General features: G+C 46.4%; 3 protein-coding genes across 3 annotated transcripts in view; 2 read left to right on the forward strand and 1 right to left on the reverse strand.

Annotated features, from left to right (window-relative positions):
* The window catches only part of MARS1 (methionyl-tRNA synthetase 1), a 30,675-nt gene extending 28,871 nt beyond the window's left edge, over positions 1-1,804 (reverse strand). Inside the window, exon 1 of the mRNA XM_066584428.1 lies at positions 1,624-1,804. Within this exon, the coding sequence (XP_066440525.1) occupies positions 1,624-1,726 (103 nt within the window). The 5' untranslated portion in view covers positions 1,727-1,804. The remainder of the gene's footprint in view (positions 1-1,623) is intronic.
* Positions 1,805-12,219: 10,415 nt separating this feature from the next.
* Positions 12,220-27,087, forward strand: part of ARHGAP9 (Rho GTPase activating protein 9) — a 115,513-nt gene continuing 100,645 nt past the window's right edge. Inside the window, exon 1 of the mRNA XM_066584431.1 lies at positions 12,220-12,387. The gene's annotated coding sequence lies outside the window, so the exon portion shown is untranslated. The remainder of the gene's footprint in view (positions 12,388-27,087) is intronic.
* On the forward strand, positions 18,962-25,611 carry LOC136585973 (serine/arginine repetitive matrix protein 4-like). The gene is made up of 2 exons (XM_066584430.1): positions 18,962-20,662; positions 24,106-25,611. Exons 1-2 carry the CDS (start codon positions 19,177-19,179, stop codon positions 24,699-24,701), a joined length of 2,082 nt encoding a protein of 693 aa, XP_066440527.1. The 5' UTR covers positions 18,962-19,176; the 3' UTR covers positions 24,702-25,611.

The following is a 27,087-nucleotide window of genomic DNA, read 5'->3' on the forward strand; positions in this document are numbered from 1 at the left end:
TGTCAAAATACTAACGTCCACCTGTCCGTCCGTGAGTTACATGCTCCACCCCTGATCACATGATGGTGGCATCAAAGGTCCTTCATCCTGAGTGAGTTACATGCTCCGCCCCCCCCCAATCACATGACTGTGACCTCATCAAAGGTCCTGTAAGCACATGACCGCTGTCCGGCTAGGTGTTCGTTAGTATTCCACAGCAACTGAGCTGCAGGGGTTTTGTAGAGGATACCTGTGATGATGTCACCATCATGTGATCAGTCACCTGTGTGGAACAGTCCAGGGTCGCATGACCAGGGGGTGATCAGTGTGTGAAGGGCTCTGCTGTGCTGCTTTTGATCCCCGTTTTATGAAGAATGTATGAAGCAGAGCTGTATGTGATGTACATGTAGCAGAGGTGTGTGTGTGTGTGTGTGACCTGCACGTAGCAGTGCTGTGTGTGTGACGTGCATTGCGCCACCACAAACACTGGTACTATAATTTCCTATCACTAGTCAAAAACGACCACCTGTCTGTGAGTGATTGTGTGAGTTACATGTGATGCTGTCACCGTCATGTGATCAGTCACCGATGCTCTGAGCACCGCCCCTGATCACATGATGGTGAAATCATCACAGGCCCTCTAAGCACACGGCTGCTGTCAGTCTCTGCATGTTTTAGGGCCTGTGATGCCGTCACAGTCATGTGATCAGGGTCGGAGCTCAGAGCCCTGGGTTCTGATCACATGACGGTGACATCATCACATGTAACTCACGCAGTCACTCACAGACTGGTGGTCGTTTTTGACAAGTACTAAGGGATCACAGTGTAGTCATGTCTGGGTCTCCTTTATATTAGGAGAATTCATTCTCTTGACCCGTTTGAGTACAGGAGTTAGGCCGGGCTTACATGGGTGGGTTTGTATTGCAGATCCAGTGATCGCCGTCCTTGCAGACGTTCTATGTTAAAATGTGGGCATTGTATGGCATGCATTTTCGGTTTTACGTTCACACTTGCAGATACGACTTGCATATTCCACAAGCAGAAGAAAAATTGCAACATGTTCTATGTTGCCGTGGAATCCACACGGATGTCCTCCATTGATTAATATTGCGTATGGGGTGCGGTTATTAAGAAATGGCACGGGAAATACAAATTTAAAAAAAAAACTGTACTGCGCATGACGTCCTGCGAACCTCCGCAGTACAATAAATGGAGGTACGCAGGGCCCGACTGAGGGGAAGACCCTTGCGGCCCTTGGAAAATGGCTTAGTATGGCAATGTGACCACGACCAGAAAAACTTGTTCACGGGAATGCAAGAATTTGAACAAATTCTGAGCGATAATCATCCCGTGTAAATGGCCGACTGAATAAGTAGATTTTGGGTGGCAGTTTGGGCACTTGGTCTCAAAAAGTTTCACCATTACTGATAAAAAAAAAACATTGCAAAAATGCATAGAATCTTCTATCCTGTCCCTTTAAAAAAAAAAAAATGCCGATACCCTTTAAAGTGTGAACGAGCCCTTTAATTTTCCTACAGCAGCAGTTGGGCAGACCTGCCTACATAACTGCCCCTGGGTGTGACCACCAGCTCACCAGACCCCCTATAGAGAAGCCATGTATGGAGGTATATACAGCACTCTTACCGTCCTGCTGTAACCTCTGGATCTCTACGCCGTTAGCCCACAGCCCGGCAGCAGCCAGGACCTTCAGCCCGTGCGGGTTCCCTTCGCTCACATACAGCTTCATGCCGGCTCTATGGACACCCCAGTAATAACCGGCACAGGATCTTACAACCACAGCTGATGCAACGCAATGAAAAGCTACAAGCACATGGACAATAGAGATCTATGGGAGTTGTAGTTCTCGTCCCTATTTAATTTGACCTGACTGTAATAAGAAAGAACTACAATTCCCATGATTCCAAGTAAAGAGGAGACGGCATTGCGTCACGACGACAGTATAGTACGTGTGAGAAAGGCTAGAGTGGAGTTGCTGTAAGGGGCTCTGACGTCAAAGGTCAGGTGACGTTCTCATGACGGACAGGACACACCCACCTTTACGTCTTAAGGCGTCACTTTATGGTTAATGCCTGTTTTATTTGCAAAGAAGTCTGTAGTGAAAAAATGGTTGCAGCTGTCCCTGAGGATTGTGTATATAAAAGCCTTAAAGGAAGTCTGACACCTCATTTTAGTGATAGGAACTGATTACACAGGGCAGGTTATCATGGGTGCAAGCACATGAAAAAATATACTCCTGTGAATGAACCCATTTAAATCAATGGGTCCTATTCACTGAATATTACGCGCACGTGTAATATGCGGTGCAAATACGCTCATGAATGCACCCTTACATGTACGCTGTTATGATGAATCCATAGATACGCGTAATACGAGCCAAGATAGTGCATGCCACAATTATTTTTTGCGTGCGAATCTCATGTGGCTCGTGTGAGCGGCACAATTAAAATCTATGGGAGACTATTACTTCGCATTACACGCACAAAAACTGCGGCCGCACAAAAATTTGGCCGCACCTAAAAGCCGCAAGGTTTCCGCAGGGGAGCCACAGCTTCAAAACCCACTGCATTTCATCGCGGGTTTTGGAGCGGTTCCTCCGCCGACATTCCGTTGCGGCCTTCTCTCCCCATAGAGGGAAGTGAGGCCGCAACGGAAAAAAAAAAAGAATTGACATGCTGCCGCACCGCCAGTTCCGCCCAGAATGGCCGCCTAGTGTGGATGAGATTTTTGCAAAATCTCGACCACATGGCTGGCTAATCCCGGGATTAGGAGCTGCGGGCGAATTTCCCACACAGAAATTCCGCGGCAAATCCGTCTCCACTTCTCAAAAACCATAACTTTTTTATTTTTCCATCGACATGGCCATATGAGGGCTTGCTTTTTGCCTGACAAGTTGTAGATTTTAGGGCGCCTACACACAGGCAAGAAAATCTAGTGATTTTCTCGCATTGCGAGAGTAAGTGAAAACGCATGAATATGAAACCAATAAATTTCAATGGTTTCATTCTCATTTGCGATGTTTTCACTCAAAAGAAAATTCCAGCGTATCCCATCTTTCTGCGATATCGCCTATTGTTTTCAATGGGAGAGAATCGCAATCCCTTAAGTGACGTGACAGCTGCAGCAGGGGATTCCTTCATCCAGGGGTTACACCTTGTTCTCAACGGGGCTGGCAACAGCAGCGCTGGCCCCATTGAGAACATCGCTATCCCCTGCAGCTGCTGTGATAGCAGCAGCAGGGGATTCCTTTATCGCTGCAGGGGGTCTCCTCATTACTGAACACTATAACAACAGCAGCAGGTGATTCCTTCATCCCTGCAGGGAGTCCCCTCATTACTGAACACTGTGACAGCAGCAGCAGGTGATTCCTTCAACCCCGCAGGGAGTCCCCTCATCACTGAACACTGTGACAACACCCTGCAGCTGCTGTCACAGTGTTCAGTTATGAGGGGACTCTCCATGGGGATGAAGGAATCCCCTGCCGCAATGTTTTCACTAGTTTTTAATGCTGCTGCCGGCCTCATTGAGTACAAGGTGAAACCCCTGGATAAAAGAATCCCTGCCGCTGGCGCCATTGAAAGTAATGGAATGAAGGGAATCCCCCATAGTGATGCAAGGCTGTTTTCACATGAACACGCTCACATCCAGGAGTTTCTAGAATGTTTGCGAGAGCGATATCAGGCCTTAAATCACGGCCCAATATAGCTCTCGCCAATGTGCAGGAACCTTTGTTGATACCATTTTCTGCGGAAATATAACGCATTGTATAAGTTTTCTTTAAAAAATTTGGGAGGGTAGGGAGAAAAAATAAACACCTTCATTTTGGCATTGTTCTTTGTAGGGTTTTTTTGCAACATGAATTATGCAGCATAAATGACAGGATGAACTTTTTCAGCCCGCCCCCTCACTTGGCTAGAGAGGGATCACTATGATAGCCCCTCTAGTCCCGCCCCCTCTCAAGCCTCGCCCCCCCCACTCTCGGGGAAGCCCTGGGAAGGCCCCCTAGCCCCCCCCCCCCTCAGCCTTCTCACTTGCCTAGAGAGAGATCACTATGATAACCCCTCTAGCCCCGACCCCGCCCCTGCTCTCGGAGGAAGCTCTAGGAAAGCCCCCTTATTTGTAAGATATCCCCTGTTGCTCCACCCCCCTCTCTCTCCTCTCTATGGGGGATTCCTAGCCTGCTTCGGGATCTTCTCCTATTGATTTCAAATGGGGCTAGCGCTGCTGCTGCCGGCCCTATTGAAAACAATGGGCGATGTGGCAGATGTTTCTTAGCGCTGCAAGGCTTGAGTGAAGACATCGCAAATGAGAATGAAACCATTTAAAATCATTAGCTTCATTATCATGCGTGTTCACTCACTGTCGCATCGCAGGGAAGTCTATTGCCAGTGGGTACGAGCCCTTAGGAAGTGAAATGAACAATATAAGCATTTTGGCTCCATTTCTTTCTCTTTTTTTTAACGTTTTTTTCATGCAGGATAAATAGTGTGTTTATTTTATCGTGAAAAACGTTATGCATGCGGTGATACCAAATGTGTGTTTTTTTTAAAGTTACATAAAAAAGTTTATGTAATTGTCAGGATCGACAATACATTAATGCTATTGCGGGCGGTCATATTCACCGGCAGATCTGGACGCCCGCCAATGTCATCCTGCTGCCATGTTAACCCATCGTGCCCTCCACGGTGAAATTGCAGCAGGTTGTTGGAGTCACAGAGGCACTGCACAACATTGATCACAGCATGTAAGGGGTTAACAGTGGGGATCGGTGAGAACACCGATTCTCACTGTTGCAGCGAGAGGCCAGCTGTTAGTCCTAGCGGGCTCCCACTGCAGATGCCACATGCTCAGCCTCTGAGCCCGTACCAATCACAGGACATAAGTTTGCGTCCTAGTGATGCAACTACCAGCCTCCCAGGACATAAACGTACATTATATAGCGTTAAGAGAATAATTAACTGTATCCCAAGAGATATTGACAGTGGTTTAACAGACATCCAGCATGGCATGGCAATGGCTTTACGGACTAGAAATCAAACTTGTTTTAGAACTATACGAGTGTGGTGTGCCAATTGTTCTGTGTCTAATATTCCAAAAAGGACAATTTTAAGATCCTGAGGAAGGGGAGTCAGCAACATGGGGGGAGGGAATTGCAAACATCAGCCCCGATGTACTCATGCCACACAGAATTGTTAATAAATAACATTTAACATATGCCCACTTTATGTTGCAATCATTTTGTAAACGTCCTTTTTAGAACGTGTTATTATAGGGCCAAATTTTTCTAATTTGGAAATTTTCAATCCGGAGAAGGGTGTCAAAAAATTCCCAACACATTACATATATCAAATAAAAAATAAAAAATTCCTTCAGCGCTCGTTAAGAAAAAAGGTTCCTGGATCCTCTCAGTAGAAAATTTTAGACCTTTCATGCAACACGTTTTGTCACTATCCGCATAGTGACGAAACGCATTACATTAACCCCTTGAGTGGCGGGTTTCTTACCACCCTGTCGTACCCACCAGGGCAGGTTTTTTAAATGGGCCAATCATTTAAAGGGGTTGTCCCGCGGCAGCAAGTGGGTCTATACACTTCTGTATGGCCATATTAATGCACTTTGTAATGTACATTGTGCATTAATTATGAGCCATACAGAAGTTATAAAAAGTTTTTCACTTACCTGCTCCGTTGCTGGCGTCCTCGTCTCCATGGAGCCCGCCTAATTTTCGCCGTCTAAAATGGTCGAATGGCCAAATTAGACGCGCTTGCGCAGTCCGGGTCTTCTGCTTTCTTCAATGGGGCTCCGTGTAGCTCCGCCCCATCACGTGCCGATTCCAGCCAATCAGGAGGCTGGAATCGGCAATGGACCGCACAGAAGAGCTGCGGTCCACGGAGGAAGAGGATCCCGGCGGCCATCTTCAGCCGGTAAGTATAGAAGTCACCGGAGCGCGGGGATTAAGGTAAGCGCTGAGCGGTTTTTTTTTACGTCCCTGCATCGGGGTTGGCTCGCGCCGAACGGGGGGGGGGGGTTGAAAAAAAAACAAAAAACGTTTCGGCGCGGGACAACCCCTTTAATTTCAACTAATTTTCCAGTCGCGTTCCAAGAGCCATAACTTTTTGATTTTTCCATTGACACGGTCATATGAGGGCTTGTTTTTTGCGGGACAAGTTGTACATTTTGATGGCATCATTTTTGGGTATATATAATGTATTGCATAACTTTTGTAAAAAAATTAGTAGGGAGATTGGGGAAAAAAAAGAAATTCTGCCATTTGTTTTTTCGATTTTATTTTTACGGCGTTCAGTGTGCGGAATAAACAATGTGATATCATTATTCTCTGAGTCAGCACGATTCTGGTGATACCAAGTTTATACCGTTTTTTTAATGTTTTGCTATTTTTGTACATTTAAAACATTTTTTTTCTTAAAGGTTTGCTTTTGTGTCGCCACATTCCAAGAGCCGTATTAATTTTTTTTACCATTACCAGAGCCCCAGAAGGCCTTGTTTTTTGCGGGATGAACTCTAGTCTTCATTTATCTAATTTTTTGGAACATGTAAAATTTTGATCACTTTTTATTCCATTTTTTCTAGTGGCAATAGTAACAAAATATGTAATTCTGGCATGTTTTTTATTTTTATTTTTCACTGCATTCTCTGAGCAGTATAAATATATTAAAGTCATTCTTCAGGCCAGTACGATTATGCCAATACCAAATTGTAATAGGTTTTTTCTTTTTCATGACTTTTTCACACTTAAAAACAAAAAAAAGTAATACAACTTTAAATCACCCTCCTTTTGCCATATCTGTAATAAAAAAAATCTAAATCATAAAACAAAAATACATATTTGGTATCGCCGCGTCCGTAAATGTCTGATCTATCAAAATAGTGCATTATTTACCCCACGTGGTGAATGTAGTCTGAAAAAAAAAATAAAGAACGCCACAAATGCACTTTACAGTCACCCTGTCTCCTAGAAAAAAATGCAATAAAAAGCGAACAAAAAGTCGTATGTATTCCAAAATGGTACCAACATTAACTACAGGACGTCCCGCAAAAAATGAGCCCTTGCTCAAGTACATCGATGGAAAAATAAAAAAGTTATTGCGCGCAGAAGATGCAGCAGAAAATAATTTAAAAAAATTAAATGTCTTTGAAATAAAATACAAGTACTACAGCAAAAAAAAGGATACACGTTTGGTATCGTAGTAATCGTACTGACCCAAAGAATAAAGTTATCAGGTCATTTTTGTTGCAGTTTGTGCGCCGTACAAACAAAACGCACTGAAGGATGGTTTAATGTCATTTTACTTTCATTTTACCCCACTTAGATTTTTGTAAAAGTTTTTTAGTACATTATATGGTACTTTAAATTGCACCATTGAAAAATATTACTCATTCCGCAAAAAGCAAGCCCTCATACAGCGCCGTCGATGGATAAATAAATGAGTTATGATTTTTTAAACGAGGAGAGGAAAAAAAGAAATGGGGAAAGAAGAAAAAAAAAAGAGACCGTGTCATTAAGGGGTTAAATAATGTAGTAACTTCCTTCTCTGGGTCATTATGATGCAGGGATACCACATGTGTAATTTTATTCTTAATTTTTCACAAAGTAAATGGAGACAAGTGTTTCTAATTTTATTTATTTAATTTTTTAAAATAATTTTTTACTTTTTTTTTAACTTTTTTTTATTTTTGTCCCATCAGGACTCCCTGATCACATTCTGGGGGGGTCCCATGGTGACAGCCCTTTACATGCTGCAGTCACATAGACTGCAGCATGTAAAGGGTTAACGCAGCAGAGATCAGAGGTTTTCTCTGATCTCTGCTGTAAGAGCTAGTGCCTAGCTGCCCTCTGAGAGCCAAGCACCAGCTCTCCCTGCAACAGAGTCCATCGGCTTGCTTCTGACAAGCCGATGGTCTCTATAGCAACCTGTAAGCAAAGCAGGACATTAAAAGCAGGAGATTGCCGGCATATCGGCAATATCTTCCTGCTTCTCAATGTCCTGCTTTGTTCTCTGTGGGAGAGTGCAGGCAGAGCACAATGCCACAGCTTGTGGCATTGTGCTCTGCAGCTCCCATAGTGATGCACAGCCCAGAAATGGAGCTCGTCCCAGAAAATTTCCGGGCGTGCCACTCAAGGGGTTAAAGGTCTGAAATTTACTACTGTGAGGATCCAGGAACCTTTTTTTTTAAACGAGCGCTGAAGAAATTTTTTAGTTTTCATTTGAAGTCCATTCACTTTTGTGCCCGTTTCAACTAGAAGGGGCATATTCACTCAACAGCTCTCCTGTAGCCACGGGATAAGAAAGAAGATTACTAGGATCCCCATTACTGATTTCCTATACGCCTACCGGGATGTGGAGGTGCTAGCGGCGGTTCCCAGGTGGGAACCCTTCTAGGCACCAGGTAAGTCCCGTTATTCAATCCATCGTGAATATCATTGTATGACGAATTAGTTGGTAGAGCGATGTCCTAATTATTCTTTGTTTTTATTAGATATATTAAGGAACACAGTGAATCAATAAGTGGATTAAATTTGGCACAACAGTGACATTACCAAGAACAAGATGGCTCTCAAATTGATGAAAAGACCAGAATAAAATTGGTCCAGGGGCTGCCAAGAGGCCTACAACAAGATTAAAGAAGCTGTAGGAGTTTGTGACAAGTACTGGTTGTGTAGAGCATTTGGCACCCATCTCCCGTATTCTTCATATGTCTGGGCTGCGGAGAAGGGTAGCAAGACAGAAACCTAACAAAGAAAAACATCCAAGCCCGGCTATGTTTTGCCAAAACCTACATCAGGTCTGCCAGAAGTCTGTGGGAGAACGTGTTGTGCTCTGATGAGACCAAGGAGGAACTTTTTGGCTATAGTTCCAAAAGTTATGTTTGACACAAAGCTAACACTGTGCATCACCAGAAGAACCTCATACCCGAAGTGGAGATGGTGGAGGCAACCTTATGCCTTAGGACTGTTTTTCGGCTGCTGGAACCCCTGGGGCTTTAGTCAAGGTGGATGGAATTATGAACAGTTCTAAATATCAGTCCATGTTGGAACAAAACCTTCAGGCCTCTTCTAAAATGCTGAAGATGGAGAGGAATTTCATCTTTCAGCAGGACAACGACCCAAAGCAGACCTACAAATCAATAAAAGAATGACTTTGCCAGAAGAAGATCAGAGTTTTGGAATGGTCCAGCCGGTATCCAGACCTGAATCCCATTGAAAATCTGTGGGTCCACCCGAAGAGAGCGCTACACACGAGATGCCCTCACAACCTGACAAATTTGGAGCGGTGGGAAGAGTGGGCAAAGACTGCCAAGTCAAGAAGTGCCATGCTGATAGACATCTACCCAAAAAGACTGAATGCTGTCATAAAGTCAAAGGGTACATCAACAAAGTATTAGCTTTAGGGTGTGCATAATTATGCAACCACCCTAAAAGATTTCAGTTTTTTTTTCAAGGGAATTGTACTGATAATGAGTCACATTGAACGTGGCAATAAATCTGAAATGATTCATCTTTGTCGGTATTTTTTAATATGACAAAAACCATGGCATTTTGAAAAGGGTGTGTAGACTTTTTAGATCTTGTGTATATATATTGTGACAACAGGGAACTAGTCACTTCACAGGATTGACATATTTCCTCCACCTAAATGGGTGACTGCACTTCATAAACGCACATCCCGGCCAGAAGTGGTGGTAAAACTTAGGAAGTCCACTTATTATGGCAGCATAAACAATAACAAAGGTAACAATCTTCACACTCTTGTAATATTGACTATACATACATGCTTTAAATGACATAAATCCTTGTCGTCTGGCTACTAACTCACATAGGCTTTCAGACCTATCTCTCACAGTGGCCTGACACCACAACATAGCACTGTCCAACACTGTACCAAACCAAGGTATCAGTCTAGGGGCGTCCTTCCCTGTCAGACTCGTGACCATACCACAGCCTAGTCTGCCTTAGACCTCTGGCGTCCAGCTTCCTGCAAGCTTCTCTCCCAGAAAGAAGTGCAACAGCTGAGCAAAGTGTGCCAAAGTGAGAAAGACCATGAAGGTTGCAGAGGGGTTGTCACTGGTGGCTCTATGGTCACTCCAGACAGTGGCGCCAAAGGTGCTATGCTCAGGGGTTGTGCAGCGACCCAAGGAACATACCGGGATACGCTTACAGGAAGGCCTGTTTTGTCATGCGTGACGCCAGTACTCCAACTGGACCCTCAGGATGGAATGCCGATGAAATAACTGAGACGAGTCCAGTAGCTTGTGATAGTATTCTGGGAGTATGCAGATTTACTAAGCTGATTTTTGTAACAATGATACTTTGAAATGGTATAAGCAGATGTGGCAGTAAGCAGTGGTTTGAACACGATGCAGAATACAGTAATATTGATGGAATTAAGAACTGACTTCAACGCTCTTTCTCCTTTCCTCTGAACTGATTTAAAAGACAATTTCCCCATTAGTTGCTCTAACTGAAGGGATGATTAAAGTTTAGTGAAGTGTAGATGAAGCAGAGGGTGAAGTGGCCATTAGACTAATCCTGGCTTTGAGTTCACCGGATAGTTGTTGGACTCACTTTTTAGTGGAGGACCAACCTCGGAAAGGCTCTTGTTCTCTCTGCTGTGGGATGCCAAGGGAGCGGAATCACACCTCGCTCAACCTCGGGAAGAACATGCTGCTATTGCTGACTTTCTCCTGCACGAGTACCTCCTCCTCTTTGACATGACTGTACTACAACCACTCCTCTCTCACTCCTGGCTGCATCTCCTTAACTGCTCACTGACTCCTCCTTTTATTACCTCTGTTTCTTTCCTGCACTTTATGGACTCCTCCCACTTTTGCATAGGGACCTGTTTTGTGGCTTTCCCGCCCTTGGACTCTGCGCAGTGAGATTGAAACTACTATCAGCCAATAGGCCACCAGCTGACATCAGAGCTAAGCTCTACGCTTAGTGTAGAGAAGGCGAGAAACAGGGTCTCTCCTACGGACGGCACCTTCTATGTCCATGGATGGCACATAGACAGGTGAGACAGGACAAGTGTTGGTGTGAGTGTTCTGTAAGACCCGCTGGGCCACTACAGTAGTTTCAACAGCAGCCTTGTGGCTTAGTGAGTCTAGAAGTTTTATCTCCTGCAGACAGTACTGTGGTATCTTGTCTCCACCGGAAGAATGGGTGGAGACATAGGTTGACCTGGGGGGGCTGACAGCAGGCGCTCTGTATATTATACAGAGGTGGACAAAAATATGGAAACACCTTATTAAATGCATAGGATTTTATTCATTAGCACTGAGCTGCCTTTTGACCCCTGCTTGGCTGAAAGCTTTCCTGCCAAATTTTGTTTACTTCACCTCTTGCCCTGCTCTGGGTGTCTTTGGGAGCCAGCTGGTAACAGCAGCTGAGTGACTCAAACCCCTGACCAATAGAACCTTGTTGCTCAGGCAAATAATCACTTCTGCTCAACAGTATCTGTGTAGTATTACCTACACTTAAAATTGGTCTCTACATGTCTTATTAAAATGATTTATTATCCCATGTAACTTAAGGGCTCTTGCCCACGGCTGGGTTGGATTCCGCCTGCAAAATATTGCAGCGGTATCAGATCCGGCGCCCCCCACAGACCCTATACTCACCTCTCCGGGTCTGCTAGGAGTGTCTTGCGCCATGAACTGGCGCGCATGCGCAGTGCTGCGTATGATGCGCTGGGCGGTGACGCGGATTCTCGTGGTACTTCCGCTTTGCTAACAGTGGAAGCATCGCAGGACGGACAATGGAATAGAAGCCGCCTTTGCAATTTTCTGTATAGAATAGAACATGCTGCGATTCTCCCCCCGCGAGCAGTTGATTTACGCTCATGGGCTGGGGAGAATCGTTTACCACAGCATGTCTATGGATATTTGTTAGGGTATACCTAATATTCAGGAGTGCCCATAATGTTGGTTTGACTTAATGCACTAGTACAAATACAACTACTGTAGCTTATGCATGTGAATTTAGTTAGAATTCAGCCACTGTATGTGAGGAAGATGTTTATTTGTGATTCCTGCTCCTCGCACTGAGCACCCTGTAGTGTAAGGCCTGTAATCACAAGACAAAACTTTTTAGAAGTTGCAGGTGAACTATAGAGGGGTGCGGAAGATGTACTGGAAACCAAAAAGACAATATTACAGACAGGAAGTGGTGATGATTGTCACTTCACAGAACACTATCGGTTGTACACAGAGTGTGTTCTTTCCCCTTCGTGCCTGGTGGTGAGATCTGTGGGAAAGCCAGCAGCACACAGAGCGCACTGTTACCCTGCTGTATGTGGAATTGTTCCGAAACATCAAACATGACGACCATCTGCTGAAAAGTAATATTTCCTCATTGCCCGGGTCTACTTGGTAAGTGAATATCTGAATGGTCCTGGTAAGTCAGGGTGGGAAGTGTAAATTGTAGTGCATAGACTATAAGGGTCTGCTGTTCTAGCTGTCTAATAAGATAAGTGCTCTGGAATTGTTTTGGACACTCCTTTTAGTGGATGATGTTTTTAGATTTCATGCAGTAGTATGAATGTAGAAGTCTTATTCACGGCCCTTTGAGCAAATCTCTTTTTTTCCATGACCAACTGACATTAACCGGTAAGAATTGCAGTTTTTCTGGCTTTGCTTTTCTGTCGGAACATATCTTAAAAAAAAAAAAAAAAAATATATATATATATATTTTTTTAGGGGGGGAGGAGGGATTTCAAAAAGGTTTTTAAATGTATCCAGTAATAAAATGTCCATGCATTAAAGAGCGACGTATAATGCAATATACACATAGTAATATATATATGAGCTAGTGAAGATACCTGGTGACCTGACACAAAAACATTAAGATGATACGATTACGCAGTCATCTGATAACGGGCATAACTCAACAATCCTAGCTAAGACGTGTCACTTTGTATCGCCCCTTTTAGTTAGTTCTTTTGAGAATAGACTAAAGCTTTGGACTGAACAAATCTGAGTCCACAGAGAACAAAGGCTTCCTTATCGTTGTAAGAAAGAAGCAGTACTGCAATATCTAATATCAGATGTTGGAGCGTTACTTCTTTTTTTTACTTTGCTGGTCTCTGCTATGGAGTCTGATCCTTGGAAGCTCTGCACCCACTCTTAGCAAACTTTCACTGTGCTGCTTCATTCATTTGGACATACGAACAGTTGTTTATCCTTATTAATTGTAATTAGAAAAGTTTTTCCAGAACTCAAAAGGTCTCAAAGTGTATTTTTACTTATTGCTGCATATTTTCTTATATTTAACATCAGTATCGCACAGGCATATCGCTGCCAGAGAACACAAGCGGTAGCATTGAAAGAGTTAATGTCAGCCGTTTCGTTTCTCATAGCGCTCAACAATGCCTCCTCTCTTTGTAAAGTTTTATGCTAGATGTTAGTGTGACACTGCCATCTGCAGCGACTGTACATCCTTTAAGGATATATACTATGGGCAGGATCTTTTATAATACAGTATCAAGGTTGGACATACTGTAAGTGCAATCTATATGTCTGCACAGGGGACAGATAAATGAGAGGGGCCTGAGCAGGACAGACATGAATGGGGTTCCTCATGATAAGCTATTGCAGAGCATGGAGCCCACATAATGTTTCTGATATGGGACCCTCTGCTGTCCGTGTCTGCCCCTGGTATGAAGCAACACTATAGCAGAAAACACTATGATACCTTAACTTCAAATACAGAATTTCTTTCTTTCGTCACACTGTTTATTTGATATGTTCTTCAGCTTTGCACAAATATAGTGTTCAGTCTCGTTGGCCCCGCTCCACTGGAGCTGATAATGAACTGTCCCTAATTGGGACACACACAGTTGCGAAATGACCTACAAGTATATTTTTGGATTGAGAGAGGAAATGGTGAATCTAACAGAAACCTATGTGAATACAATGAAAAGAAAGGAATTCCACATCAACGTTGACCTGGTTGGCCATTGAACCGTCGCCATTGGACTGCAAATTAACTGCTAAATTCTTGTGTGAGGACAGTAAAACCTCTTTGAGACAAGTACCCATAAAATCTCGTCTTAAAGCAGTATTCCAATTGGAGACTTTCATGGCATAGCCATAAGATGGCTCATATTGCTACTATGCTTAACTTGTGTCAAAATCAATATGCCTTGATGGGAAAGTCTCTAATAGGAGTCTTCTCAAAGATGTGTTCCTTTGGAGATTCTTCACTATCTTTAAATGCTTGCTTAACTAAAACTGTGTACCTGATTGGCAGACGGGTACAGAGGGAAAGAAGACCCTGCCCTTGCCTGAAGGGCTCACAATCTGCAAAGGACAGAAGCTGCTCATATGGTAGTGTAGTGGTAGCAGGTTATTGTAGGTTTCGTTTCTGAAGAAAGGGGGTTTTGAGGCTGTGTTCGAATGTCCTGAAGATGGCGGAGAGTCTGATTGTTTGGGGCAGTGAGATCTAGAGTGTGGGGCAGATGCATGGGAAAAATCTTAGAGGTGGTTGTATGAGACAAGAGGACAGCAAAGAAGGAGGTCTTGTGCGGATCAGAGATTAGGTGACAGGAGGTATTGGAACATTAGGTCAGAAATGTATGTAGGGGACAGGTTATGGGCAGCCTTGTGTGCCATTGTTCATGTTGTGAACTGAATTCACTGGGCGATGGATAGTCAGTGAGGAGATTGACAGAAGGGAGAGGTAAAGGAGTAATGAGGAGGGGAAAAGTGGATTAGCTGGGCAGCAGACTTGAGGGTAAACTGAAGGGGTGAAATAATGTTGTTAGGAGGCCGCAGAGGAGGTTGCAGTAGTGTAGGTGGGAGATGGTGTGGGCATGCACTAGCATTTTTGTTGACTTGAAGTTCAAAAAAGAGCAGATTCGAGATATGTTTTTGAGTTGGTGGCAGCAGGAGGTGGTGAGGGATTGGATGTGCAGTTTGAAGTACAGGGTCAAATCAAAGACTACCCCAAGGCAGCATACTTGTGGGACTGTGGAAAGCATGGAGCCATTGACTATGATTGATAAGTCTGATGGAGGAATTGAGTGAGATGGAGGATAGATAATGAATTCTGTTTTTTGCATGCAGAGTTTTAGAAAGTGGGAAGAGAAGGCGGATATAGCTGATAGACACTCAGGAATTCTGGATAGCACAGAGGTATTACCTGTGCCAGAGAGCTAGATTTGAGTATCGTCAGCATTAAAGTGGTACTGAACGCCATGGGATTCTATCAGCTATCTTAGGTCAAAGGTATGAATGGAAAAAAGTAGGGGGTCCCAAGACAGACCATTGAGGGACACCAATAGAGAGAGAGAGTGAGTCTATGAGTGGTAGACACTAAGGGGAGAACATATGACACTTAAAGTGAGGTATAAAAGTCACAAAATGTGTTGCAAGCCCTGCTTAACAAAAATGTTGTGACTACTTAATGTCTGCACCATTCCATGTCACCTTATTTTATGGGGAAAAAAGGGTGTGGGACGTGTTGAGGGAATATAGCCCCCATTCCATTACATTTATGCAGACTGTATGCCAGAAACAGGCATAAATTACACCAGAAATCTATTCCAGCTCGTAGTTGCTGTAGATTTCTATGGAGGCACACTAACATGCCTATTCGTGTTTAATGTATTAGGCGCAGTGTACGCCAGCGGGGATCATATTAGTAACGGTCTTAATAAATTCCCCTCTAAATGTACTTAAATTTAAAAAAAAAACTGGGGCACATTTATTTTTGGGTAAGTTGCCCTTATTTTTCGCGCAATTCCATTTAGATGGATGTATGCCAGAATGAACAGATGCTACACAAGTCCACTTTTTTAAGGGCTCATGTCCACGGGCAAAATGACATTTAAAATCCGCAGCGGATCTCCCGCGCGCGGATCCGCACCCCATAGGGATGCATTGACCACCCGCGGGTAGATAAATACCCGCGGATCGTCAATAAAAGTGATTTAAAAAAAAATGGAGCATGAAAAAATCTGGACCATGCTCCATTTTCATGCGGGTCTCCCGCGGGGACGGCTCCCGCAGGCTTCTATTGAAGCCTATGGAAGCCGTCCGGATCCGCGGGAGACCTAAAATAGGAATTTAAAGCATTTACTCACCCGCAGCGGGCCGCGAAGCTCTGCTCTTCCTCACGGCCGCATCTCCCTTGCTTCGGCTCGGCGGATGTGCCCGGCGCATGCGCGCGGCACGTCGACGACGTGCCGGCGATGTGCCGCCGGCGTCAGGAATTCATCCGCCGGCCGAAAATGAAGATCCGGCCGTGAGGAAGAGCAGAGCTTCGCCGCCCGCTACGGAAAGGTAAATGCTTTTAAATTGCTATTTTCAGCGCTCATGTCCGCGGGGCAGGAGGGACCCGCTGCAGATTCTCCATGTAGAATCTGCAGCGGATCTGATTTTCCCCGTGGACATGAGGCCTAAATTATTAAGAAAAAGCCATGGCTTGCCGCTTGACCAGAATTTACGATATGATTTAGTAATAAACAGAAAGCTGTCAACCAGTGGCTGGAGGGCGAGGTGGGTGTAGCCAACCTGCAGCTCATGATTATCCAGGACTACTTTAAGTAGTCCTCTATGCATGTGCTGCTACTGATAAAATGCAAGTTTCTCCAAAACTCCTGCACAGATCCAGACAGCAGACATATCACCATAATCAGAGTGCCTGTCACTACCTTGTGCTGTCCTTGGTAGGGGTGAAATAGATGATGACAGTCTCTTTAAAAATGTGACATTTATCAACTTTTGAGAATTTCATCACATTTTCAACTAAAGAACGTAAGTCTGAAAAGTGGCATCAAAAACTCCAGTGATAGTAAACCCTGATAATAAATTGTCACCAATGCCTGCGGGGTAGATTCACACACAGCCGTAATGTGATGTCATGATGCTGCACCGTTGTCGCACTGCATTAGTCGTGGCAAATAATTTATTGCCATAGGCTTGTTGTCCCGGTTTTCGTGGACTTGTGGTCCTAGTTTTTTTCTGCGGTGCAGTAAGAATTTGGCTTTTTTTTACTACTGAAAGTGAATACACCCAAAAGCCATTCTGACTATGTCCTCATACAAAGGCAGAATATACGAAGAAGCGCTATTTTTACTTTCCTGAATACATGTAGGTTACTGCCTCTGTCACTTCCTCTTAGCTATCATGTGAAACGTTTGTGTGTAAGACTGTACTGATTGTTCTGTTAGTCGGTAGAAAAAAAAGAGTTAAAGAGAATTAGGCTGAATTATGTCTATACAGTCCATAATGTAACTCTGATTTACACAATTATTTTATATTATTTATTATTAGTGGTTGTTCACACCTTACAATGTCTGTAAGACCATAAGGACAATCACTAATTAAAGGAGACCTGTCAACAGAAAAATCCTTATTAAGCCACTGCTGTAGAGCTATTTAGCATGTTCAATGCATTACACACATGTATTTGTCTAAAAACATAAAGTAAGGCCAGTCCCACACAAACGGATTTGAATTGCAGATTCCACAATCGCCATTTGCGCGTATGATACACGATAATACACTGGCATTCAAATGCATTGATGTTTGCATTTTGACTCACACTTGGCAGTAGGAATTGCAGATTCCGTGAGTGGAAGAAAAATTGCAGCATGCTCTATTTTACTGTGGATTCTGCGTGTATGAGCTCCATTGATCTCTATGGACGCGTTCGATCTACATTGCTTAGGGACGTGGATTTGTATGCACGTTGCTAGAAGACCAGTTAACAAATGGTATAAAGAAAGCAGGAATTTGTGGGCAGACAATGCAGGACAGAGTCTGGGGAGCAATACACCATCCAGACTCCTGGCTGCAACATCCACTTATTCTTCTGGGCTCTTCCTCCACAAGAAAGTGTTTTTTTTTGTTTTTTTTTGTGAAAGTGGTTTATACTACTTTCAATAAAAGTAGTATAAACCAGCCAAGCCTAGAGATCAGTATCCCATTCTGAAGGCTCTCAGAACAGCTCTCACCATGACAGCACATGTCTTATGTCTCAGTCAGTACATAGTTAATTATTTGCCAGCACACCTTGTTTCTGTAGGTTCTGTCCAGACAAGCCAGGGTTAACAGCTCCTGTGCCTTCTAGTCTAGGTTAATTACCCTGCTAGTGTCTGAGAGGGGTGCTGGCGATTGACATGTCTGTCTGCCTATCAGCTTCTCCCGCCTCCCTATAAGATCTAGCTAGCTCTTGCTGCCTGGGAGTTGCCGATTATTCTGCAATGATCCCTGAGCAGTCCTACTGCTCAGACCTAATGAGTGCTGGCTCTGGTGTTCTGTGTTTTCCTGTCATGTTGGTCTATTCTTTCGGCCAAGGCTGTTTGTACTAGCAAGGTGTCTTCTGCATAGGTACGGCGGTTCCTTCCTGTCTGGCCACTAGGCAGCGTAGGGTCAGTGTTGGCGGCCTGGACCTGTCCACCTTTGGGGCTACCTCCAGGAAGGGACATTGGTGTGGGTGAGGGTCAGGGAGCCCCGCGCCGTGCCTACCTATGCACCCTACTAGTATTGTAAGTCCTGTGCCGTTCGTATCTGTGCACTCTACTAGTATTGTAACATACTCATGCCGTGCGTACCTGTGCACACTACTAGTATCGTAACAACATGAGGATGAACGATAGAAAGGTATTTACAGGGGGTTGGGCAACTTTCTGATGCCATTCCCTACTTGCGTTCGTTCTTCCGCATGGATGATATGCTGTACATCTGCGCAGGCACAATTCGCTTTGGCAGTCATACGCAGGTCTTCTGCTGCGGATATACACTCGCGGAATCCGACCGGCCTAAGAGTCACCCCAAATTCTTATTTTTATTCTTTGCTGCCCTGTATATTCATGCCCTGCCTTGAGTCATCTTATGCTGTGAACCGTGGTAGGGAAACAGCATGGGACTAAGGACAGGCAGGGTAAGGGTTAAGTGTAGCGAACGAAGCAGGGGGTGGGGGGAGGAGCTAAGACAGGAAAAGCAGAGGGAGGGGGAGCGGAAGAAGAAGAAGACCAGAAGACGGGAGACACGTGGAGAGGAAAGAAGTTTGGAGCAGAGAAGAAGAACGAAAGCAGGAAAAGGAGCCACAAAGAGGTGAAAAGAAGAAGAACAAGAGCAGAAGAAGTGACAGCAGCACAGCAAGTACAAGCGGTGTACAGAAGAGTCGGTGTGAAGAGAGAAGCCCCAAGAAAGATGGAGGACTTACAGCGGCAGATACGGCAGGCGATCCAGCTGGATGGCGCGGAGTGGCTGCAGGACTTCATCGTCGGCTGCAGGTCGGAATCCGAATCCGGGAGGCCGGCGGAGGAGCCGGCACGGAAGACAGGAGCAGCGGAAGAAGCGGCACAGGAGGGGGATGCCGGGCGAGGACGCCCGAAGCGCAGGAAGAATCCGCCGGCGAGACTCAGCCCGAGTCCAGCAGCAAAGCGAGGCGGCCAGAAGTCCGGTCGTGGCGCCGAGAAGAGGTCGGGAGCGGGGCGCACAGCAACAAATTTGGCGCCAAATTCAAACCGCGCGGCGGGAAGAGCGCCCGCGGAGGAGGCTCGGGCATCACCAGCTGGCAGTCCGCCAGCAAAGAGGGGGCAAGCGGCAGCGTTGAGGGCACGCTCCGGTGCGAAAGACCAGCGCGCGACAGGGCGCACGGAAGCCGAAATGGCCAGGAGAGAGGAGCCACGCAGAAGGTTGGAGGCGCGCGGAGGCGCGAGACAACGGCACGGGCTACAACAAGATGGCGGCGCAGGCGAAGAGCACGCACAGGTAGGCTCTGCAGGGCCAGGCAATAGAGCGCGAGCCAGGCGGGGGGAGGCAGGCCGTAGGGGCTCACAGCAGACCCATACCAGGGGGGGGGAGAGGGGGAGGGAGAGAAACAGCCCAGCAGTTAGTTCAGTGAGCAGCACAGATAGCAGGAGGGGAGGCAGGCAGAGCAGCGGGGACAGGGCCACTTCTGCAAGGGGGAGCTCGAGCCCGTTGTCGGGCAGCTCGTCTGAAAGGCCCCTTACAAGTCACTACCCGGACCAAGCCCCCATAAGGGGTCAGGGCACTCGATCCCGGCAACCACCACCACCTTCTCGTGCATACAGACACGATACCAGCGAGCACTACGTACGCGGTGCACGCAGTAGATCACCCGCTCAGCAGCAGTTGTACGCGCCCCCAGCGCCGCGCAGGCTCTGCTACGTTAACCCACGCTTCGTGGGTCCCCCTTCCTCGGGGGGTGGCGAGTCTTCCTATAGTTACGCTAGTCGTGCCAGCAACAACAGACAAGGCAAGGGCGCTAAGCAAAGGCAGAGGGAGAAGGCTAGGAGAGAGCGTTACCAGCGCAAGCGCGACAGGGAGCACGCTAGGCTAGCGGCAGAGGCAGATAGAGAGCCAAGGAGTGCCAGTGTAGGGAACGTGGGCGACAACGCCAGTGGCACGGAGCATCGGCACCAAAAGGAAAGTTACCGCCATGCGACCGCATCAACTACAGCAGCGGCATACAAGGACTATTTACGCCATGGGAGGCGGGATTTCTCAGAAGAGCGGCCGGAGCGGGGCCACCTTGGAGCAGAACACGAAAGGAGGGCGCTAGAGGCTCCGCAAACAAGTACGCGGCAGCAGTCGCCCAGCTGGGGCAGGAGCCCAGGAGGAAGACCGGTAAGGACCACGACCTTGGCAGAGCCGGAGGACGGTCAAGCCGGTGAGTTGGCGTGTTTAAATGCTTGGAAAAAAGTGATGGATCCCGCCGCGGGGGCGGACAAAAATGATTTGGTGGTGGTTTTAAAGTCACTGTTGAGCAAGGTTGATCAAGGTGATGTTTTTTCGGTGTCCGGCGGACCCCCAAGGGGTGTAGTACCACTTGTGGGGCAGGAGGTTGGAAGCTCAACAGTCGGTGGTGACCCTACGGAAGGGTTGCGATACGCTGACTCGTTATTTTGTGGTGTTGCCCCGCTAGGGGTCGGTCTGTCAGACGAGGTGGTTGAGAAGATTCGAAAAGGTATATATGTGGATATATGGTCCTTGCTGTCGGCGGACCACGTAATTGTGGACAAAGAGCGAGTGTCGGAGCGCGGTGCGGATAGGAAGCCGAAAGTCGCTAAGACTTTTGGCAATTGGCTGCAAGCGTATATGGTACTGGCATACATTGCATGCCAGCACCAGCCCAAAAAGGGTCCGGAGCTCATGGTTTACCTCAATACGATTTATAGCGCTTATAAATTGCATGGCGGCGCCGCGTGGTGGCGATATGATGAGGACTTCCGACGACGGGTCTCGGGGATTAGTCATATCAGCTGGGCGTCGAAAGCAACCGACGTCTGGTTGCAACTTATTTTAGCACAGCGCCCACAAAAACCGACATTTCAGGGGGGAGCCGTGGGGGGCGGGCAACAGCCCCCTGCGGCCTCCCCTAGACCGAATGGATCCTGCTGGCTCTACAATGAGGGCCATTGCAAGTTCTATTCAACCTGCAAGTTCAGACATGAGTGCTCTGTCTGCGGGGGTCAACACGCGGCGGTTCGTTGCTTTAGGAAGCAGCGAGCTTCAGCCGGGGGCGGCGGTGCCAGTGGAGCACCAAACCCCAGTGAAAAGCCGATACCTCTTCCTGTGGCTCGACAAGTACCACAGGAGGGAGGAAGCAAAAATACTTAGAGAAGGTTTTACCGTCGGTTTCGTTATTCCGTTTACTTTTCAGCCCGCTTTCATGTCTTGTCCTAACCTAAAGTCTGCGACGGATAACATAGAGTTAGTTAAAGAAAAAGTTCAAAAGGAGGTATCAGCGGGCCGCATGGCGGGCCCGTTTGATGAACCACCGTTCGCCAATCTGCGAGTTTCCCCGTTGGGGTTAGTCCCCAAAAAGGAAGCTGGCAAGTTCCGCCTGATACATCATTTGTCATTTCCAAAAGGGGAGTCGGTAAATGATGGTATCTCAAAGGAGCAAGCTTCGGTGGTTTACGCTTCATTTGACCAGGCGGTGTCTCTAGTCAGAGCGGCGGGAAAACGCGCGCAATTAGCGAAGGCTGATATTGAGTCAGCTTTCCGGCTGTTGCCAATTCATCCGGAGTGCTTCCACCTTCTCGGTTGCAAGGTGGACAATCAATTCTATTATGACATGTGTTTGCCTATGGGTTGCTCCATTTCATGTTACTATTTTGAGCTTTTCAGCTCCTTCTTGGAGTGGATGGTAAAATATGAGACGGGCATCACATCGGTAACGCATTACCTGGATGATTTTCTGTTCATCGGAACGGAAGCATCGGGTGCGTGCGGGGTTTTGCTAAATACATTTCGGTATCTTATGCGGCAGGCGGGGGTCCCGTTGGCGGAGGACAAGACGTTGGGTCCGGTCAGTAGGCTGGTTTTCCTTGGCATCGAAATCGATACCGAGGAAATGGTCTTCAGGTTGCCAATAGATAAGATTGCCCGCCTGCGGCAGACGGTAAAAGAAATTGCGAGCGGTAAAAAGGCCACGCTGCGCCAGGTGCAGGTCCTGTCGGGTTTATTGAACTTTGCCTGCAAAGTTATACCCATGGGCCGTGTTTTTGCCAGAAGGCTGTCGCTCGCGACAGTGGGAGTAAAAGAGCCTCACCACTTTATAAGGATCACACAAGGTATCAAAAGTGATTTACATGTGTGGAGAATTTTCTTGGAGACTTTCAACGGGCAAGTGGTATGCCCTAAGGAAGAGTGGGCAGGACCCGAGCTCAGCTTGTTTGCTGATGCAGCCGGGTCGGCCGGTTTTGGTGTGATTTTCCGGAACCACTGGTGCAGAGAACACTGGCCAGTATCCTGGATGAAAAGAAAGTGGAATAAGGACATAACGCTTCTGGAATTTTTCCCGCTGGTGGTAGCATTGGAGCTATGGGGCGATGAGCTCCGGGACCACAAGTTATGTTTCTGGTCCGACAATGTGTCGGTGGTTCAGATCATTAACAGACAGTCTTCGGCTTCATTGCCGGTGTTGGCACTGCTGAGGCACACGGTTTTACGATGTCTGCAACTGAATATATACTTGCGTGCAAAGCATGTGCCGGGTTATAAGAACTTAGCAGCTGATGCACTCTCTCGTTCGCAGATGGAGCGTTTCAGGGAGCGGCACCCGCTGGCGGACGCCGAGGGGGTCCGCTGCCCGATTTTCTTGTGGAGTCTGGTCGAGCGGAGCTGCTGAAGCTGGTCGAGACATCAGTAGCGGTCGGGACATGGAACAGTTATAAAGCGGTCTGGCAGACATGGTTGAGTTTCGCCGGAGGTTGTGTGGCAGGGGGCGATAGGGCCCGCTCGGCAACTTTGGACATGCTTGTTTTTTTGCGTAAGAAAGGGTCTTCGGCTGATGCGGTTAAAAAACATTTGGCGGGAGTCGCGTTTTTATTAAAACTACACGGGTTAGTCGATGTCACAAAACAGTTCGTTTTCCGGCAGATCGTGCGGGGCTGGAGGAAAGACAAAGTTCGGAGGGACACGCGTCGTCCCATAACGTATTTTGTGTTGTGCAAGTTGTTAGAGGCCTTGGAGGTTTCCTGCAAAAATGGGTCAGAAGTATTGTTGTTTAGGGCGGCCTTTTCAATTGCGTTTTTCGCCGCGTTGAGGATCGGTGAGCTGGTTCCTGCAAGTAAGTGTAAGGCGGGCGGGCTACATTGGAACGATGTTATTATAGTCGATACGTCGTTGCGCGTCAGGATCAGGAAGTCCAAGACCGATGTGTACGGCAGAGGTGAGTGGGTGACCATCAGTCGTCTCGGATCGCGATGGTGCCCGGTTGACACTGTGATACAATACATGGACGACAGGACATCGGGAGAGCAATTTTTCGTACATTCGTCGGGCTCCCCTCTCACGCGGTTCCAATTTTCGGCAGTTTTGCGTTCGGCTTTAAAAGTAGCGGGGTTCAACTCAGCGGAGTTTGGAACGCATTCTTTTAGAATCGGCGCGGCCACATCGGCAGATGCGGGTGGTATGAATGAGGACGGGTTAATGAAACTAGGCAGATGGAAGTCGCAGGCATATAAATCTTATGTCAGACCGGATTTGGCGGTGGGCGACTTTAGCAAAAAGGCGGCATTGTAGAGGAGTTTTTGTGTTAGGTGGAGTTAAATAGCCTTGGTTCTTGTATTTTCTTTTCTTGTTTTCTTTTGTTCTCAACTGCAGAGAAATGGAAGGCGTGCATTGTGGGACATTCCTACGTCTATTGGGCCCAGAGGAGGGCAGCAGTGCGGCCATTGGGATCGGACCTCGGCTTACCCGGAACACCCGTAACCTGGCACGGAGTCCGGGGGCTAAGATGGCCCGACATGCTAAAACTAATAACGGACATAAGCAGGTCCAACCCTCGGAGAGTGATTTTGGTAATTCACGCTGGAGGAAACGACCTCGGTAAAATGAAGACAAGGGACCTTTTGGCTATCATGAAGCAGGACATTTTACGGTTTCGCTCATGTTTTCAGGAGGTGATAATCGTCTGGTCCGATATAGTTGCACGAAGGTATTGGAGAGGTGCAAGAAACGTGGAGGCGATAGAGAAAGTGCGAAAATTAGTGAACATGAAAATGTCGCAGTTCGTGCAGTCCATTGGAGGGGTGGCGGTTCGCCACTGGGAGCTGGAAGGTAAAGAGAGGGGGTCATTGAGGGAGGACGGGGTCCACCTCAATGATCTGGGACTGGACACATTTTTATCTGGCTTGCAGGACGGCGTAGAGGCAGCTCTAGCCAGGGTAGGTGGGGTGGGACGGAATGAGCCGCAGTAATACGGCACATCCCGTGTGGCCCGGAATTATCCATGCTGGTTAGGGATGATTGAGGAGGGTTTGCAAGCCAGAGGATCGTGGGCTTACAAACGTCCTCTGGGACGGTTTATGGACTGAAAAGTTAAACTGCATACAGCATGGATAGGTTTCGTGAAAGTTCAGGATTAACGTTACTAAAAGGTTGATTAATAAAGCTGTGGCCTACCCCACATTTGTTCAGCAAGAAGTAGTCGAGTATGTTATTTACTAGGTAAGTGAGCTGTTTAGAATTAAGTTATTGTCCTTAGTCTCTTATGCTGTGAACCGTGGTAGGGAAACAGCATGGGACTAAGGACAGGCAGGGTAAGGGTTAAGTGTAGCGAACGAAGCAGGGGGTGGGGGGAGGAGCTAAGACAGGAAAAGCAGAGGGAGGGGGAGCGGAAGAAGAAGAAGACCAGAAGACGGGAGACACGTGGAGAGGAAAGAAGTTTGGAGCAGAGAAGAAGCCCACCCACCCTCCCGGAAGGCCTGGGCAAGGGAGGAGAAAGATCGGGGTTAGGAGTTAGTTGAGCCCACCTTTTTTATGTTAATTTTTCCTTTTTTGTGGAATTTTAATTTTTCTTTTTAGTTTTTTCTTTTCGGAAGTTGTCACAGCTAGTGGTTGGCCCGGAATTATCCATGCTGGTTAGGGATGATTGAGGAGGGTTTGCAAGCCAGAGGATCGTGGGCTTACAAACGTCCTCTGGGACGGTTTATGGACTGAAAAGTTAAACTGCATACAGCATGGATAGGTTTCGTGAAAGTTCAGGATTAACGTTACTAAAAGGTTGATTAATAAAGCTGTGGCCTACCCCACATTTGTTCAGCAAGAAGTAGTCGAGTATGTTATTTACTAGGTAAGTGAGCTGTTTAGAATTAAGTTATTGTCCTTAGTCTCTGGATGGTGCCTGCAGCTCCTCAAGTCACTGAGGTCAGTGCTTGTCTTGCTAAAATTGTGCACATGTGGTTAAAAATGCAAGCAGTTGGCAGCACAGCAATTTCAGTGCAAAAGGTGCTGATGTCAGAAGCTGGGGGCAGCAGTGGTCAAGATTAGTTTGCTAACGCAGTGATTCAGGAAGCTGCAGGCATGACCTGACATTTACATATAGGGTACGGTAAAGTCCCCTGGTGCCATTTTCTTGGCAGATTGTTTTTGCGGGGTGGTTTGCCATTGCCTTCCCCAGTCATCTTTACACCCGCAGCAAGCTGGGTACTCATTTTACAGACCTCAGAAGGATGGAAGGCTGAGTCAACCTTGAGCCGGCTACCTGAACGAAGCGGGGATTGAGCCTGCAACCTTCAGGTCATGAGCAAGAGCTTAGAACTGCATTCTGCTGCCTTAACACAAGAATAAAAGAAAGAATTTGAGGTTACCCTTAGGCTATTTTCAGATGAACATACTGTAATACAGATCCGTAATACGGACGTGTTATAGATAACATTACAACCGTATGATGTCATCAGTATTTGCCTTTCTATATTTTCTACTTGGCAAATACTGATCTGTATTTGCCCAATAGAAAATAACAGGAATAAGGAGGCAAATCCCAAAAAAATAGGTCATGCTGCATTTTTGAAAAACGGCTGTGAAAAATACGGCCATGTGAATAGATACATCAATTTACATTAACTCCGTATTATGGACCTTACTCTGTGCGTCTAGGGTTTCATATGGCGGTGGCTTAATAGCAAAGTTTCTTGTGACAGGTTCCCTTTAAAGGGACGTGGTTTATTGAATGCTCTGCAGTCATCTAAATGAGCTCATATTTATTGTAACTTTATACAGTAATTGTTTTGTAATTTACTTATTCCAGTTTAGTAAATCACCATTGCAGGAAAAAGTCCCGCTGAATGACTCACTGCCAACAATCAGGAAATCAGATGCCTTAATAGGGAAGTGCAAGACGGCTGCTTGTAATGAGTATGAAGAGAAGTAACCTGCCATGTGCCCATTTAGATTTCTTTATAACATTTAATGGGAAGGCTTTCTTTTTTTTGATGGTCAGTGTAAAAACCACTACAACAGTATTTAACCCACGCTTCTCCTTGTTGAAATTCCCTGAACTTGTCATAAACCAATTCTGTATAATGATGACATAGTATAGTCTTCTAGTAGTAATGGAATTTCATACTGAAGGATCAGGGTTGTGGTAGAAGCTTTTCAGCATGAGCAAAAAAGGGCCCAGCACCTGGCCTTTGAAGACTTTACGTGTACAGTGTATAGCATCAGCATCTGTATTTAATAACTGCACCTCTGTGCATCTAATGCACTGAGACCCTGATAGTGCAATAGGTCTGGCAGGTAACGGGGCTGTGAAGGGGAGAAGCTGTCTGCAGCACAGAACAGCTTCTCCTTACAGTGTCAGGG

Source organism: Eleutherodactylus coqui, chromosome 1, assembly GCF_035609145.1.
Source record: "Eleutherodactylus coqui strain aEleCoq1 chromosome 1, aEleCoq1.hap1, whole genome shotgun sequence".
Taxonomy (NCBI): Eukaryota; Metazoa; Chordata; class Amphibia; order Anura; family Eleutherodactylidae; genus Eleutherodactylus; species Eleutherodactylus coqui.

Coding starts and splice junctions, on each gene's coding strand:
- LOC136585973 (XM_066584430.1), top strand. CDS start 19,177: ATGGAGGACTTACAGCGGCAGATACGGCAGGCGATCCAGCTGGATGGC. Junction 20,663..24,105: donor GCCGGAGGACGGTCAAGCCG/GTGAGTTGGCGT, acceptor TCTCAACTGCAG/AGAAATGGAAGGCGTGCATT.